General features: G+C 52.7%; 5 protein-coding genes across 5 annotated transcripts in view; 1 reads left to right on the plus strand and 4 right to left on the minus strand.

The window, feature by feature from the left end:
* Positions 1 to 7,551: 7,551 nt before the first annotated feature.
* Positions 7,552 to 8,297, minus strand: PHACADRAFT_246415 (uncharacterized protein). The gene has a single exon (XM_007389854.1). The coding sequence runs from the start codon at positions 8,196 to 8,198 to the stop codon at positions 7,932 to 7,934; it is 267 nt and encodes an 88-aa protein (XP_007389916.1). The 5' UTR covers positions 8,199 to 8,297; the 3' UTR covers positions 7,552 to 7,931.
* Positions 8,298 to 10,123: 1,826 nt separating this feature from the next.
* On the plus strand, positions 10,124 to 10,458 carry PHACADRAFT_246417 (uncharacterized protein). Its single transcript, XM_007389855.1, has one exon. The coding sequence runs from the start codon at positions 10,189 to 10,191 to the stop codon at positions 10,345 to 10,347; it is 159 nt and encodes a 52-aa protein (XP_007389917.1). The 5' UTR covers positions 10,124 to 10,188; the 3' UTR covers positions 10,348 to 10,458.
* Positions 10,459 to 12,214: 1,756 nt separating this feature from the next.
* PHACADRAFT_246418 (uncharacterized protein) lies at positions 12,215 to 12,461 on the minus strand. Its single transcript, XM_007389856.1, has one exon. The coding sequence runs from the start codon at positions 12,390 to 12,392 to the stop codon at positions 12,219 to 12,221; it is 174 nt and encodes a 57-aa protein (XP_007389918.1). The 5' UTR covers positions 12,393 to 12,461; the 3' UTR covers positions 12,215 to 12,218.
* A 264-nt stretch (positions 12,462 to 12,725) lies between these two features.
* On the minus strand, positions 12,726 to 13,890 carry PHACADRAFT_203658 (uncharacterized protein). Its single transcript, XM_007389857.1, has 5 exons — positions 13,656 to 13,890; positions 13,545 to 13,606; positions 13,146 to 13,494; positions 13,076 to 13,093; positions 12,726 to 13,014 (listed from the first exon to the last, which is right to left on the minus strand). Exons 3-5 carry the CDS (start codon positions 13,216 to 13,218, stop codon positions 12,806 to 12,808), a joined length of 300 nt encoding a protein of 99 aa, XP_007389919.1. The 5' UTR covers positions 13,219 to 13,494; positions 13,545 to 13,606; positions 13,656 to 13,890; the 3' UTR covers positions 12,726 to 12,805.
* Positions 13,891 to 14,184: 294 nt separating this feature from the next.
* Positions 14,185 to 17,454, minus strand: part of PHACADRAFT_133017 (uncharacterized protein) — a 5,109-nt gene continuing 1,839 nt past the window's right edge. Inside the window, exon 2 of the mRNA XM_007389858.1 lies at positions 14,185 to 17,300. Within this exon, the coding sequence (XP_007389920.1) occupies positions 15,610 to 17,300 (1,691 nt within the window). The 3' untranslated portion in view covers positions 14,185 to 15,609. The remainder of the gene's footprint in view (positions 17,301 to 17,454) is intronic.

The following is a 17,454-nucleotide window of genomic DNA, read 5'->3' on the forward strand; positions in this document are numbered from 1 at the left end:
TGCCTCGATAGTCGCCTCAGAACCCATCCTACAAGCCGAACAATGTGAAGAAGGAGACTACATCCTCGCATACACCCCAGGAGATTCCTTCGCATACACCATGCGCGCCGAACCAGATGAAATGGCCAAAGACATAGCATCTTTATGGATTAACGCAAAAATCAACCCGGCAATGGCAATGGCACAACAGGCAACAGAGAATACAAAAAAAAAACTACCAAATGCTTATCAAGACTATCAAGACGTCTTTGAAAAGCAAGCAGCCGAACAGTTTCCAGAATCAAGACCATATGACTATGTCATCGACCTGAAACCAGATTTCATCCCTAAAGATTGCAAGGTCTACCCGTTATCTCCATTAGAACAACAGAAACTCAACGAATTCCTCGATGAGAATATGCGAAAAGGCTACATACGACCATCAAAATCACCAATGGCCTCACCATTCTTCTTCGTAGGAAAGAAAGACGGAACGCTACAACCATGCCAAGACTACCGGTATTTGAACGATGGCACTATCAAAAACGCATACCCACTTCCTCTCATCTCAGACCTCGTCGATCAATTCAAGGGATCCAGCATATTCACTAAGCTTGATCTACGAGCAGGATACAACAACGTACAAATCAAAGATGGAGATCAATGGAAAGCAGCCTTCAAAACGAACAGAGGACTATTCGAACCAACAGTCATGTTCTTTGGACTATGCAACTCCCCGGCAACGTTCCAAGCAATGATGAATGACCTATTCCGTGACATGGTCAACGAAGGATGGCTAGTCATATATATAGATGACATGCTTATTCATTCATCCAATCAAGATGAACATAGAAAGCGAACACGAAGAATCCTTCAAAGACTCCGCGACAATGATCTTTTCCTCAAACTTGAGAAATGCACCTTTGATGCATGGCAAGTTGAATTCCTTGGAGCACTCGTATCACACAACCAAGTTGCCATGGACCCAGTCAAAATCAAAGGAATATTGGACCTGGTCGATACCGACTACCGTCAAACAAGTTTGAGGATTTCTAGGATTCGGCAATTTCTATCGACGCTTCATCGACCACTATTCAGACATTGCAAAACTGCTCAATGAACTTACCAAGAAAGACAAGCCGTTCAATTGGACAGACAAATGTCAGAAAGCTTTCAAGACGCTGAAACAGCGATTTACATCAGCACCTCCTCTTCTATTAATGCCGGACGCCACAAAGCCATTCCTCATTGAAGCAGACGCATCGCTTTTCACAACAGCAGCAGTACTCCGACAACAAGATATCAACGGAGATTGGCTACCGGTCGCCTACCTGTCCCAATCCTTCGACCCAGCAGAACGCAACTACGAAATCTACGATAGGGAATTACTGGCAATAGTACGAGCGCTCGAAGCGTGGCGCCACTACCTAGAAGGAAACCCAAGCGCCACAAAGATCCTCACCGACTACAAGAACCTCACATACTTCCGATCTCCACAACGATTGAATAGACGACAAGCAAGATGGCAACTATTCATGTCCCAGTTCAATTATGAACTTGAACACCATGCAGGCACCAGACTCATCCAAGCGGACGCCATGACAAGAGCCTCTGCACCAGCTGATGCGAAATTCGACAATACAGAAGAAGTGTTACTACCTGAAGACAAATTCATCGCCACAATCCTCCTACCAGACTTATTATTCACCGAAGAAGCAATCATTTCCGACATCGAAATCGAAGCGCCCACTTCTAGTGTGGATTATAAATTGGCAGAAGACATTCAAAAACATCTTACACATGACGACATTGCTGAACAAGTACGATCAGCACAACTAGGAAAAACTGACGCATTTCCTTTCAAGTCAAACACTGATCAATGGGAAGAAAGAGACGGACTACTCTTTTATAAGGAACGATGCTACATACCAGCAAATCAAGCACTACGACGCCACATCGTATCCTCCTACCATGATTCCCCTGGAGCTGGACACCCTGGACAATGGAAAACAGGAGAACTCATCCGACGCGAATATTTTTGGCCAAGCATGCAAACCTTCATCTCAAATTACGTCCGAGGTTGCGCAAAATGCCAGCAAATGAAAATTAATCATCAGCCAACTATCCCACCTCTCCAACCGATCAAATCTACTCGACGGGACCGTCCATTCGCGTTCACAACCTGCGACTTCATCACACACCTCCCGGCGTCTCATGGATATAATGCTCAAATGGTCGTGGTAGACCATGATTCTACGAAGGGGGTAATTCTTTGCCCTTGCACAGAAAAGATAGACACGCTAGGCACAGCCAAACTCTACCATCAATATGTCTACCGAAGATTCAGACTACCAGACGTCTTTCTCACGGACCGGAGTCCGCAATTCGACTCCCAAGTCATGAGAGAATTATGGAAGCTAACCGGAGTACAAGGACGAATGAGCACTGCATACCATCCTCAGACCAACGGTCAAACGGAACGAGCCAATCAAGAGGTAGAAGCGTACATCAGAATTTTCTGCCAGAACAATCCGCACAGCTGGGCACAGCTTCTTCCCGATATGGAAGTGACGTTCAACAATCGAGAACACAGCGCCACAAAGCATTCGCCATTCTATCTCATGTATGGTTCACACCCAAGGATCATCCCCACAGCCTTTCCCAAGACTAAGGTTCCATCCATACAACAATGGCTTCTAAAACGAACCCGCGCACACGAAGAGGCCCACGCTGCCTTAGACCAAGCACAGCATCGCATGGCCTCAAGAACTTACAGGAAGTTTTCACCATTCCAGAAAGGCCAGAAAGTTTGGCTTGAGATGACAAACTTCCAAGATGGTTATCCCTTCAAGAAACTCGCACCCAAACGTCAGGGACCATTCAGAATCAAAGAAGTTCTAGGACCTTTGGTATACAAACTCGATCTTCAAGGGCAGCGAAAACTTCATGATGTCTTCCACGCCTCGCTTCTCACCCCGTATCATGAAACCGAGCAGCACGGCCCCAATTTCATAGAACAGCCTCCAGAGATCATCGACAGCCATGAAGAGCACGAAGTCGAGGCGATACTCAATCACAAGACATCCTATGGCTATGTCCAATATCTCGTCAAGTGGAAAGAACAGCCACAAGCAGAGAACTCTTGGGAACCCAAGTCTCATCTAAAGAATGCCCAAGATATTCTGAACGCGTATAAAAGGAGGCACAATCTGCCTATTCGCTCTCCAGCCAAGACAACCCCAGTCGCAGCTACAACAAGTTTCAAGTCTCCAAACCAGCCTTGTCTCTCTACAAAACAATGTCTTCCACCCTCGCCACCATCTTCGAGCGCGTCCCCATCTCCACCCTCACAGAATCCACCTCGCAAATTTGCATCTGCAGCCCGTCCTCCATTGAACTCTCCAACGCCCAGCACGCATACGATGCTGACGTCTTCGACAACAACCCCGTCCCATCCCGCGCACCCACTCCGGACTCACACGAAAGCACCATCCCCGTCGACGAGCACTCTGAGTCCCACTGGGACTGGAGTGCAGAAGAAAACGAACGAAAATACCGCGAAACCACTTACCTCCAGCGGATCACCGAAATTCGCAACGACTACAGCGCTTGCGAGCTCCTCTCGCAACTTGCCGAGGAAGAGGACAATGCCACGAAGATATTTGCAAGGACTGTCACGAGTTTTCACGTGCTCAATGAGCATTTCACCGACACTCATCGCGATGCTGCGAACTTGGTGCACATCAACGACGAAGGCCTCGGTAAGCTCAGGACGCAAATTGGGAGGACAGACACAGAGCATCTAGAGGCATGGAGAGATTTCGCCAACTACTCGGAAACGCACCCATCGGCATCCCACATCGTCAACACAGCCCATCGCTATCAATTCGGGCCCTCGATCCATTTCGCCTATCTATTCAACGATTTCGAACCCATGCCCAACCCAACACCAACCTACTCTCGACCCCTTTCCGAATGCATCACCTCGTCATCATCCAGCCAGTCCTTTCTATCGGCCAGCCAGTCCTTTCGGGGATTTCGAGAACAGCCATTCCCTTTGGCGAGCACGCCGTCTCCCCCATCGTATGAGTCCGACAGCCACGTCGCCACCAAGAAGTCGGTCCGCTTCGCCTCCAAATCCCTCGATATCATTGATCCCGGCTGGACATCTCCGAGCGCGCTCTCAGATTGGACGACTTCTGCAAAGGTTTCGAAGAGGCAGCTCAAGCGCGAACGCCGCCGCCGCAGCAGACAGTCCAAGCCGCTCCTAGTCATCAAGAAAGCCCTCGAGGACGCTGTCGCGCGAGTTCAAGAGGAGATCTGGGCTCTGAACTAATTTCAACCGTTGCTCGAAGATAGATTGGGGGGTAATGTTATGATGGGCATGGTGGCGTGGGATATCATTTCCTTTTTCGTCTCTGACTCTAGTTTAGTAGTACAGCCATCGTCGACTCATAGAGCGCAGCTCCACTGACTCACCCGCAGTCCCTTTGACTAGTAGACTAGTCCTTAGGTTAGGCTGAGCAGTAGTATATATACCCCGCGCATGTACAGTACAACTTCAGCTTTCAGCTCTTTCGTATATTCATGTTTCTTTATTCTGCTCTAACCTCATCTGCGGATAAGGCGATCAGACAAGCTTCAGGCTTGCTAAGAAACCTCTGTCATAACAGAGGCGAGGCACGCAAGTCTTCCGGAGGGAATGCGGACCGCAGGATCTGCAGATACAGTGCATCGAGAGGTGATGTCGCTGGACCCCCGCCTGAGAGTACAAGGTCGAACTATTCCTCTGGATGATTGTGATGCTCATCCAAGAAATTGACGGTGATCCGAGCGAAGATGAATACGCCGGCTGCATGCCTGATGAGACGCTCAAGGGCGTCCGGGTGCTTCTCGAGGTAATCACCGTATGAGGGTATCTTCGGTAAAGTCTCCTCGAGGTAATGCCCGACATCACCCTCACTGTTCGCTGCGTCCTCCAGTCGCATATGGTGAGCAACATCGGCCGGGCCGGGGTGTGCAAGTACCGACAGGATGTGAGGCTCTGGCCGTGACGCAGCGAAGACGTACAGCCACGGTAACTCGCGGACAAGACCGAATAAAGACCGAAGCAGTTCGGGGACTAGCTTCCTGTCCTTGCACTCGTCTATTCCGTCGATGACGATCAATGTCGGCGCCTGGTCCGCGGGAGCGGCGATGAGAGCCTTCCGAAGGAGTCCCTCGAATGAGTGTCGCATCTGCTGCCGATCGCCGTGTTTGAGATATTCGCGTGCGGCGCTAACGATGAGAGGGTCGGCTGAGACACTGCGAGCTGGCGTGCGAGAGTCGAAAAGACGAGGTGCGCGTCCTCGAGGTCCCCGCGTCCGCGGACAAAGAAGAATGATGCGCCGAGTCTGAGGGAGGGGTGTTCCGCCGCGTCATAGCGGACACACAGCTGGTGTGAAATCGACGACTTCCCCAGACCTGCCCCGCCGGTGAGGTAGCAGACTCGTTTAGGCCAGTCCTCGGAAAGTCGACCGGCTGACCACTGCTCCAGATCCGAGAATACCTCTTCCCGAGTGCCTTGCGTGAATCCGCTCTTGAGCTCGTCCACCGACCGATATCCTGCGTCTGCTCGAGGAATGGAGTCGATAACCCTCTGATCCTCTTCACGGGTGGTGGTCAGTTCCTGGGTGAAGCGCGCATGAGGGACCCCCGAATAGACTCACCAGCTTCTTGTTGCTGACGCTGATTCTCCCATAGCTGACGTTGATTTTCCCGCACTTGATCCTGGATTTGCTGCAGAATAGTGCCATGGACAAGTCATGTCTGAGATGACTGCGTTGCACAAACCTTCGCATCTTGTGCAACCTTGTCGAGGATGTTCTCAATGGATATTGAGCCGCTGATCTGGGGAAAGCAAGCATGCGTCAAAGGGCATTTTAACGGCCGATTAGGTCTATATACTTTGAATAGGTCCAGTGCTCTTGCCATCTCTTCCTTCATGTCCGACAGAATCGCTTGATTCCGAGACGCGTAGATGAACCCTTTCAAGAACCCACGGAACCCCTTCCCACCCTTCAGCTTTCCCGCACGTCCTTGAAGGTCGTCAATTGTGCTGGCTTGATTTTAGCTTCGCGAGAGACGGACGATGATTAGACCCTAAGCGCACCTCTTCAGATTCCTTATCCGCTTCTGCAGGTCGTCAGAGTGTCTGATCTTGTCCAATAGCTCTTTCTTGTCCTGCACATCGCCGTCGTACTCGGCGACTACGGCCTCCACATTTGCTGGTGTTGTGTTGATGACAGCCTTGAGCGCGTCTGCCTGAGCAAGGAAGGCACTACGCGCCCCCTTGTTCTCCCGGACAACCTACGAACAAAGCAGGAATGTTGTAGAGTGCTGATCGTCAGTTGAGTGGGGTCGACACACCTTGACTCTCTCGACGAGCGCGCCGAGTCCTTTTGCGATGATAGGTAAGCCAGGCACCGGGGCAAGACCTAGGGCATCACCAGCCAGATCGAGGATCGGAGAGGCAACATCGAGAGTAACATCGCCAGCCCCATACGACGACATGGTCGACTATGGTGAGTGTGTCGTGGACGGTGTGGGCAGACTTTCACAGCACGGAAGGGAATGTGCTTGGATTCACCATTTATCGGCCTCGTGTATCGACATCCATAAGACATGGACTGGAAGGGAAGATGATGCTCGTTGCAGGCTGTGTATTAGAGTTCAATAGTACGAAGACCGCACTTTGCCAGTGTCCCGGGAGCAGCGTGCCTTTTGGCAGCGCAGGCGCGGAGATGTCAGGCAAGACGATACGATGAGGGAGTCTGAGGTCTGCCAAATGTGGTACTCATTGCGAGAGTCATCCCGGCGCGTAGGTCCAATGTCTTGGAACAAATCGCCGAGGCCTTGTGGCGTCCGGCCGGGGGTGAGTCCACCGCAGAAGATACAGGGAGTGGGACCGTCGGACCGTCGGGGCCCGGGGGCCATAACGTAACCGGTGCCGGGCACCCCCTTTTTGCCTCTTTTTGTCCATTATCATCGTCACGTCTTTATAAATTTGTAAACTTTTAAGTTTAAGTCTCATATTCTGCAATAGATATGTGTAAATATATTTATGCAATTCTCAGGGCCTGCAGAGTATTGTCGCATGTTGAGAACCCTGCACGAGATCACGAAGCGCGCACGCGGTAACTCTTCTCACTGTTCACTGTTCTCAGTTCTCGCTGCCCGTCGATGGGCAGACTCAGCAGGTAGTAGTGGCGGAGGTTAGTTTAGATTATACATAAATAGTTTATAGAATTATGATGTATGTAGACTACTTTCTATCTACGTATGGCCGTTATGCGAGAGTATTTGAGAGGCTCTAACGATAAACGTTGCTCTGGCTTAGACTATTAACACTACACTATTATTACTACTTTCGGCTACGCCGACGCTGTTCCGGCGCCGCGCCCTTGCGGCACAAAGGCCCTGCGGCCCCGCGGCCCATTCCATTTCCCGGACGTCCTCTTTAAGATGCTGGAAACGAGCCCCATGGCCCTCGAGCAAAACGAAGTTGGGGCCTTGTGGCGTCCGGGGGTCGCCGGCGCTTTTAGTACCGACGCGCCGGGACACCGGCCTCTGCCCCTCGACGCCCATCATTAGTCGGTATTTGCCTCACATCTCATTCTTGAGAAAGTTACTGTAGAACACATCCTCAGATATGTCTCGCACTTTGCATAGTACCACTCCGGCAACTCTCCGAACAACGCTGCCCGAGCTGCAGCATTCAAATTACCACACCCCGCTTTGAAGCGTCTCGCAGAGTTCGCCAGGCAACCGGGCTCGGGGCCTGGGAACACCAATTAGGTGGGAAGTGTTGTCGGTCGGAAGCGTATTGTGGAGCTGGGACTCGGGTGCGCACGTATATTCACTCTCGGTCGACTGCTGGCTGAGAATTCACAGAATTACTTCAAGGTACCGCGCTAAACCTCACAACGTCCGCTCGTGTACATCCCGCTGCGTGCTGCTACCAGGATCCAACTCTTTGAGTCGATGGTGAAGGAACCAAAGACTTGCAGTTCAGGTGTAACAAGAAGGGCAATGTTGCCACGGTCTACGAGAATACATCTTAGAAATACTGGTCGCGCCAGGTTTCGAGCTTCAGTCCGTTCCGAAAAGCCTAGAAGGGGTGTTAGGCAGCGTATGAGAAGGAAGGATGAGCAGCCTGAAGCTCGGGGGCGCCAAGTCATGCGCGATGCTGAGTGAGGCACTGTCGTGTTGAAGAGCAAAGCCACGAAAGAGCGCACAGGTGCCTGAGCTACTGCGCACTTGCGAAGTGACCCAAATCCTCGTACGTCTCTCTGATTCTCAAGTCATCTTTCACTTCTGATTGAGATCATTTGACGTAGACAATATTCTGCACGAAGACGCAAAGAGAGAAGAGCTCGTTGTTACCCCTCGCATTATCGTGCTCAAGAATACTCACTGGCTCTATTCCTTTACCAGCTATGAGGAGACGCCAGCTGAGACTTAGCAGTATATGCTCGAGATGCGTGTTTTCTCCGCCGTTGCGGAGCATCCTACACGACTATCCCGTCAATATTCGCATCCGCATCGGCAACACGGTACGAATGTGATCAACGGCTCAACGCGCGGATGATGCCAAGCGAACGAGAATATTTGCATAGCGGTCGTCTGAGAGCGACACCCATACGTATGTTCAGCCTTTTATTTGTGTGCACGAGCGCCTCGTACTCAATTCGTTTTGCGGCGCATAGTGCTTTGCGAAACAGGTCGTCCTTGGCCCACTGACGAAACAAACGGACAACCTACGCTTCGAGGACGCCGACGTCCAGTATGTGGAGCGCGTCGGGTCGGCAACTGCGATCCACAACATAGAGGCACAGCTAGTGGCACCGACGTCTACTTTTCCTGGGCGGCCTTTATTGTATATTCGGACGACCAGGCGGGACCGTACGCACCTCTGGTACCTGCTGCGACGCCATCTTCTCTACTACAAGAGCTATACCCGGGCCTGCGAGTGCAATGACGACGACATCACCTCTCATTTTCTTTGGTTGCTGGTCTGTGCCATCCCTACCCTCGTGAATGGTAGTTCTCCTTTGGTTCCAATAGCTGTTTTTCTTGGGGCCGTAGCGAGACGACGACGCTCCAGGGTCGATCTTACGTTCAATACCTGAGCACCTCTTGTCCCTTCCTCATCCTCCGCAACACGGTGCCACCCCCAACCCCCTGACCCGCGCCTCAGCCGCAGCAGTGCCCAGCTGTCGTGCGCACTCGACGACCTGAAGAAAGACGAGGAGACCGCATAAAAGGTAGCTGCCACGCCATTTCTCCTGTCAGCGTGTTTTTTGACATGCGTCATAATTTACCCTTTATAATGTACACACGCCCTCGCGCTGACCACTGGCCAGCCCGGCGAACGCGTCGAGCCCCCGGTCTGCGGCAGTAGGGATAACATGGCTATGACCCTCAGCGGGGCCTGAGTATACACACAAAGAAAAGCAAGGAGTGAGATGATAGAGTGCTGTAATAAATAATATGGACAAATACAAAGAACGCACACCGTGACTGAGACTGGAAGATAGTGAGCGACAATCGAGTTCAGGAATCGTAAATAACGCCGAAATGAATATTATCAGAGGGGGGATGAGATCCATAAAACACACTAAAATGTCCGCGCAGTCGCAACGGTCCGTCGACGACACGTCCCACCCGCGCTCGACGATAATGCCTGCCCAATGCCTTCCCCCCTACATGCTCTCTTCGTTATCGGCGCCGCCCGTTTCCTTGCCCTGTTCACCCCACGGCCCATAGCCCTCCACCGCTTCCCATGCCTGCTCGAACGCCATATCTTGAGCACTATCTGGGGTGGACAGTGCGGAACCTGAGACCGCCGTCTGTGGATGCGCCGCCCGTGCGGGTCCTTGCGAGCTTTCGTAAGTAACCCTCCTTTGTATTCTCTTCAAAATAGAGAGAGCGGGTCGGGCGCAGCAACCACTCGGCTTGTTCGGCGATATCGAGTGTGATTGTGGTGCCGCTGATGGTGTGCTCCGTCGGTACGGACAAGATGTCTGTTCTTGTAACGGGGCTTTCAGTGGAGTAGCGATTCTTGAACTGCAGTTTGCCTGAATCGAGAGCCCAGGTCAACTGCGAGCGGCACAGCACAGAGCACAAGATTCTCTTCGCGACCTCGAGGCTTGTGTTTCCCGGCCCATCATGGTCGATACACAGGAAGCGCATGTGCGGGGAATCAACGATGCGCCGCAAAGCGTCCCAACCAAGGGTGTTCGCAACTTCGACATCGCCAAGTTGGAGTGTGAGATTGATGCTCCCGATATGCACGAGTGGAGACCCCGCATCCTGGCCCGCACTTGATCGGCGGACCCTGACTACAGCGGAGATGTGGTTGCTCTCAGACTGACCTGGACTGAGTGAAGAGCAATAGATCGACACCGTGTCTGATGAAGAATAATTGGTGAGCTCTGCACTATTTGCATGAATTAGAATATCCACCATGCATAGTATCGCTGCGCGGAGTCACAACCGCGTTTCCGGGTCCGTTTGGTACCAACGAAAGTAGTCCCTGGAGAGCCATGTCCCATGTGTGGTCGTCAAGGCCCATGCGGCGGGCAGGGTCCACGATGTCTGCAGCAAGCGTCGCTTGAATGGGAGCCACCATATTTTTACAATCTTTTATCACACATCGGAAGGAGTGATAGGTCGGTGGAGAACGTCTGCGAGGTCTGCGTCGGTGGATGGCCAGCGGCGGGTCAAGGAAAATGAGTCGCTCGCAAGAGCAGCTTTCGAGCGTGGAGAAATTGTGGACGAGCCGTATGAGCTCGGTCTTGCTCGTGAATACAACATCGCGAAGAGTGAGCCTGGTAAGTCCGACATAGGATGGAGCGACGGTGGGTATCGATTTAAACGGGGCCCAACGGCCGGCCGTTGATGCAGCATCGTCCGTGTGGTTCTCGACGACACAGATGAATCTTGTCTTGTGGAGTCGGGCTGAAAGTCCATGGAGATGGTGAAGCCAGGACTTTGCTCCCGTAGCTTCTTGAGGGATATATATCCGCTTGATGGACCCGGACAGACATGAAGCTGCAAATCCGGGACTGCTGATGATGTTCTTGAGTAGCTGTATGTCTTCGGGGCTGCGCAACTCGAGTTCTTGGAAGAGGATAGGTCTGATGGCTTCGGACCAGTACTTGCATACGACGCCTGGCCCAGCGAGGCCGCGCTTCAACTTGCGACGTCTGTCCAAGTCCTCATCGAGATCATCTGGCGGAACACACTCCAGAATGTGTGACAATGTTTCAGGAGGCAGATTGGCTCCTGTGACGTGCGACATCTTCAAGGACGACGGGGCAGAAGTATGGCAGCCTATGTAGAGTGCGAGGAAGTGAGGGCGAATGAGGTGTACAACCGTGACGCTGAACGATGGATGATGCACCTGCAGTGCTATATCGCGGCAGCAACGCACAGCCATTTGCGTCGTGGATACAAGATTCACAAGTACATGACTGCCTCACATCTCATGCAGATCTCATGTTCGTCGCCTCGGGCATCCACGGCAACTCACCCTTCCAAAGTCTTCGGTCTCAAATATCCTGCTCCGCGCATGGTTCCTTGTCTATGCTCACCTGTGAAGGAGTAGCGGGCGTCAATGGTTGGCAACACACGTCAAGTTCCGACATCTGGCCCGGGTGTGAATGTGCAAACGTGCGGGCAGACGTTCGGGACTCTTGAAAGGAAACGTGCGCAGAAGCCGGCGCCTTCTCTAGAGTCCGCATCAGGAACAACTCAGCTTTGAGTGATGCTTCTCAATATCAGGTCTTGCAGGCATAGCCCCGTAGCCACAGCCATCGCCTGATGCCTAACTTCTTCCAAAACATCGCAGTAGATCGCGCACCAGCCCCAGTCCAAATCCCCTAAGAACAAATATTTTATATCATTGTAGCCTTACGCGCATGTCCGTGCGGATCAGTTCCCCACTTCGGATACAAACCTCCATGTCGCCACTCATCAGTTTTGATGACTATCGACAAGTCTGTGGTCTGTCGCATACATGCGCATCTTTCCGGCCGCGTGTCAGATTTCAGCAGTAGCAATCATGGAGCTCCGCCAGCCTTGCACCCCGTGACTCATGGGAGAGCTCGTGCCCCCGCTGCACCACCCTGTACGATCAAGACGACTGTAGTCCGATGTAAGACAGCGAACGGTAAGAGGAGATGAAGCTGACGTACCTAGACAGGGATGGTCGTCGGCTGGGACAATGTTGTATAACCGCTGAGTACTGCCGGGACATTCACAGGGCGGTTGATAGCAACGGTAGTGAGATCAACGGAACGAATGTTGATATTCTTATGCGTCAGTTTTCGTCTCGAAGGCGCGCCACTGTCTGCGCATGACTTGGTCATTCAGAAGACCAAAGCGAGGGAGCGCGCAGCGGACACCTCTCGTGGGATTGACAAGGTCAGCTAGCGAGAACCTATCAGTGAGTAAAATTGCACAGTGGAGCGAAGATATGGATCTCACATGGCAAGAGAATCGTCGTCCTATACTCCACGCCCTCCAAAGGTTTGAGGTCTGAGTATTTATCGTCAGTATCGTACTCTGTCAGAAAGAGAGTCCGCCGCGTGCCTATACGTCGCTTTCCGATGCACCTGGTGCCATGGCAACTCTATACTCGAGCACTGTTACGGTCTCTAGATCCCGTTCCCTCAGGCGTGATCGTTTCGTACAGCTACAAGGAGAGCAGTCAACGGTAAGCCATCATGGCACATAGTAAGAAGACACCGACCTTGTGAAGCGCACCCCGTAGTGCCGTCTCCTACTTCTCAAACGCTTCGAGATATGAAGAACCAGTATGGCCGCCGCGCTCGGCAAGAATATCGTCGCACAACGTCAAGATACGCTGATATTTCAGGATCCAGTCGCGGCCGCCGCAGCAAAAGACGGTGTAGAATGCCTCCGAGAGCTGCTTGCCTTTCGGGTTAGCGAGCCGTTCAAGGAAGTGTGCAGAGTTATTGCAGGGCCAGCCTTCATACCAAGGCGATGAAAATAGCTGCGGGTCGATGCCCCGCTGCAGAGTCGAGCGTACCGACCGCAGTGAGGAAACCTTGGAGAGCATTGAATGAGTCGTGTATCCATCGCTTGAAGCGCCGACATACCTTGGCTAACGGCAGCCGAAGCAATGATCTGAGCGACCTCCCGACATGCCAGTGTTAGAGTCGCAGAGGGCATACAACGGTACCAAATCAGTGGCACTGGCCGTTACGGGTCGCCTGTCCGCCCCGTTGGATCACCGTCCTACCGCAGCAGATTTGGTGGAGTGCTGAATATCGAGATGGTACTCTTCTTATCGGTGCGAGTACTAGCGTCCATTCTTGCCTCTGTTAGGATGGCCGGGCCGTCGAAGGTGGTGAGAAATTCAGAACTTGCGACATACAGGAGGGCTGGTGGGTCGGCGGAGCTTTAATATAGGTCTCCCATGAGATCCTCCTGTCAATATTCCTTCGCCTTGCAACTCATGAGCGAGCCTGTGAGTAAGAGACGATAGAAATACTCACCGTATCAAAGCATGAAATCGGCTGCAGGGACCTTGATACCAGTATCGGCGCTGGGGACGACTCTGGGCGCTGTTTAGCGTGCGACGACGGACCAGGACAACCAGGGCGCACCATGGTAATACACCCTTACGACTTCACATCTAACGAGACTTGCCGTCTGACGTCTCGCATCTCTGCCTCGCCGAACTTCACGTAGTGAGACCGCTCCGCTGGGTTCTGTTCGCTACGGTCGTGCGACGCGGCTCGCCTTCTTGGGTGTGTGCTGCGGGTTGACATTGGCGGAGAGAGCGACGAGAACCGTTGGGATAGCTTGCATCAGGCGCAGTACCTGCAGCAATGGTGAGAACAACGTTAACACAAGAGGAAAGACAAGTACAAGACATTATTGAGAAAACAGGCTACAGGTCGGTTCATCAGCGGGAAGCCGAGCTTGGAGTACAACCTGTAGGGGCGAGCATAGCGAGGTGCGCGAGTGCACTGGGCAGATGCCGCAAGCAGAGACGGATCGTTGCGAATGCTGAATACGTCGGTGAGGCGAAGGTGAGTGAGCAAGTTGAGAACTGGAACAGGGCGCATCATAGGGCGCATCATTTCACGAGCGCTAGCTGTGTGGCACACGGCCTCAGTTTTTCCCTGAGTCCGTTTCGTCCACTCTCTACCGGGATCTTGCTCGCTCTGGTATCCCACATGTGTGCTTCGACGCGTGTTACAGTCTTTTCACTTATCGCTTATCTACGCCCTCGCGCTGAGCACTGGTCGGCCTGGCGATTCGGAACGTCGAGCCCTCGCTCTGTGACAGTACGGAGCAGCCAACAAGCCTGTCCTCGGTTTCCGAGCACACTGGCACTGGCGCTCACAACGCTCAGAGGACGCACAGCTGGGAGGAATCACGAGCGCGAAGCGATGCAGACGAGATAGAGAAGGTCTTCATCACCATTGCCGACGTCTACTTGGCGTGCTCGCTACCATTAGCACTGTGCCTAAGGCATGCGATTTTGTGCTGACACCGGTAGACGGGAACAAGCGGCCGCCGAGGAAGTTGAAGGATGTGCGGAAGTAGGTGCTCAGAGGACCTCATGCCAGACAATGATCAACAGGGATTGTGCACACATACGTAGTATTCGAAACAGACGAACAACATGCCATCGGCTTTGGGCTGCCAGAACTAGGGGATTTTGCCGTCGCTGCCTTCATCATTGACTTCTCTTCCTACAGCGCAAGCGTTTTAGTTCCGTGTGCCATCTATATAATGCGACGTATCGTACTAGATCATAATCAGCGAGTCTTCAGAGTAATTTAGCGTGTGCTTATATACGGCTGTAATCGGCAATTACAGCGGAAAGACGGAGAAATACAGAAAATAAGAAATGTGCATGGCTAGTAAGTTTTGGCTCTCTTTTTACCTTCTCCCGAGGCCCTCGCGCTAGGTGCCGTGGGCTCTTCTTCGGCAGAGCTCGGAGTAGGTGGTGAAAATATGGAGGACAGTTGATCGTCTGCGGGTGTGGGTGCACGTCTGGTGTGAATGCCAGAGACCGCAATACGTGAGGTCGTAGGGCAAGCGACAAGTTCACTGTCAGGAGAAGTGACTGGCGATGGTACAGCATCGGCCATATCAGGTGCCGTACCGCCATTTCCGGCAGAACGGACAGTGTCGCCGTCCAGGACGGGCTCGGAAACCATCTCCGGTGTGACAGAGGTGATGGATGAAGACGACGGAGTGGCGACAGTTGGGCTATGGAGGGGCGTGCTGGGCTGAGAGGGATCGACGTCCAGACCTGCCAAACGAGCCTGTTCATCAGGAAAATATAGATTCTCGCGCCACAGCTCCCTGGTTGCTTCATCTCGATCTATTTTCGTCCAAAAATCTGCCATGATGGCCTGATATTGAGTCAAGTGGCTGTCGTCGACAGTGAGATCTAGGACGGGAAGCAAGTCTTGATACTCATGCGGAAGCCTTGAGATTGCCTGAGATATGTTGTCCGAGGTGATTTGTGGTGGAGCATGACTTGGAGATATGGGTACACCGAGCACCCATAGTTTGACATAAATGCCAAATTTGAGGAACTCAGAGCATATTGCTTTCCTGGCTCCAGAAGGCTGCAAAATAAATAATAAAACCATTAACATGTGACAAATATATACAGCACATGATTAGCTGAGACTGATTACTCACTTGAAGACAGTCCCATATACACCGTATACCATAGGCATTCAAGTCAGGATAAAATTCTGTGATGATCCACATGTGCAATGCCAGTCGAATATCTTGCACGAACTGAGACAGTTGCTCCTCCAGCTTCACAGTATGTTTGGCCAGCTGGACATGTCCCCACCAGCCAGCCACCATGATATCAAAGTTGACGCGTGCGTGCTGGGGCCGCGCGTATGGTTCCTGCAGGTAGTATGTGCGATGCTCAAAAGACATGGCCGCTAGACAAGCACATGCAAGGTAAGCGTGCCCTTCAGACTTGTCCACATGGTAGAGCATATCGCTGCAGCGGTCCTCATCGACAAGGAACTCGCCGAACGACGCGTGGAGGGGCACCACATGTCCGTCCTTGTCGATCATCAACACAGAGCGCAGACGGTCCACCACGTCGGAGACGTCATCGGCTGACAGATCGCGCTCGTAAAACGCAACGGTCTCGGCATTTATCCACTCGGATTCCAGGGCAACAAACCGTAGGAGGGAGCGGAGACGCTTGTGTTCAGAAGGTAAGGCGCGCAAGTCTTCGGGGGGAAATGCGGACCGTAAGATTTGCAGATACAGCGCGTCGAGGGGCGACACCGCCGGACCCCCGCCCGAGAGGACAAGCTCAAACCATTCCTTCGGATGACTGTGATGCTCGTCCAAGAAATTTACGGTGATCCGGGCGAAGATGAATACGCCGGCCGCACGTGAGACGAGGCGTCTGAGGGCGTCGGGGTGCTCGTTGAGGTAATCGGCATAGGAGGGTATCTTCGGTACGGTTTCCTTGAGGTAATGCTCGACATCACCGTCACTGTCCGCTGCGTCCTCCAGTCGCATATGGTGAACGACATCGGCTGAGCTGGGGTGTGCAAGTACCGACAGGATGTGGGGCTCTGGTCGTGACGCGGCAAAGACGTACAGCCACGGTAACTCCCGGACAAGACTGAACAAGGACCGAAGCAGCTCGGGAACCAGCCTCCTGTCCTTGCACTCGTCTATCCCGTCGATGACGATCAGTGTCGGTGTTTGGTCTGCGGGGGCGGCGGTGAGAGTCTTCCGAAGGAGCTCCTCGAACGCGTGTTGCATTTGCTGCCGCTCGCCGTGATTAAGGTACTTGCGTGCGGTGCTGATGATGTGAGGGCGAAGGGTCGACTGGGACACTGCGAGCTGACGTGCGAGCGTCGAGAACACAAGGTGAGCGTCCTCGAGGTTCCCGCCACCGCGGACGAAGAAGAATGATGCGCCGAGCTTGAGCGAAGGGTGATCCGCTGCGTCGAGACGAACGCAGAATTGATGGGAAATCGAGGACTTCCCTAGACCTGCCCCGCCGGTGAGGTAGCAAACTTGCTTGGGCTCATCCTCGGGGAATCGAACAGCTGACCACTGCTCCAGCTCCTCGAATAGCTCTTCCCGGGTGCCTTGCATGAACCCGCTCTTGAGTTCGTCCACCGACCGGTAACCTGCATCTGCTGGAGGCATGGAGTCTATGACTCTCTGGTTCTCTTCAGGATCGATGGTCTGAGTTAGCTCAGGAGCGAAGCGTGCACGAGAGACTGGAGGATAGACTTACCATCTTCCTGCTGTTGACGCTGATGCTCCTGTAGTTGCTGTTGTAGCTGCCGCTGATTTTCTCGCATCTAATCTTGAATTTGCTGTGAAATTATGTCATGGACAAGCCGTTTGGGATGACTGCATCCCACAGACCTTCGTATCTTGCGC

This window comes from Phanerochaete carnosa (genome assembly GCF_000300595.1).
Source record: "Phanerochaete carnosa HHB-10118-sp unplaced genomic scaffold PHACAscaffold_1, whole genome shotgun sequence".
NCBI lineage: Eukaryota > Fungi > Basidiomycota > Agaricomycetes > Polyporales > Phanerochaetaceae > Phanerochaete > Phanerochaete carnosa.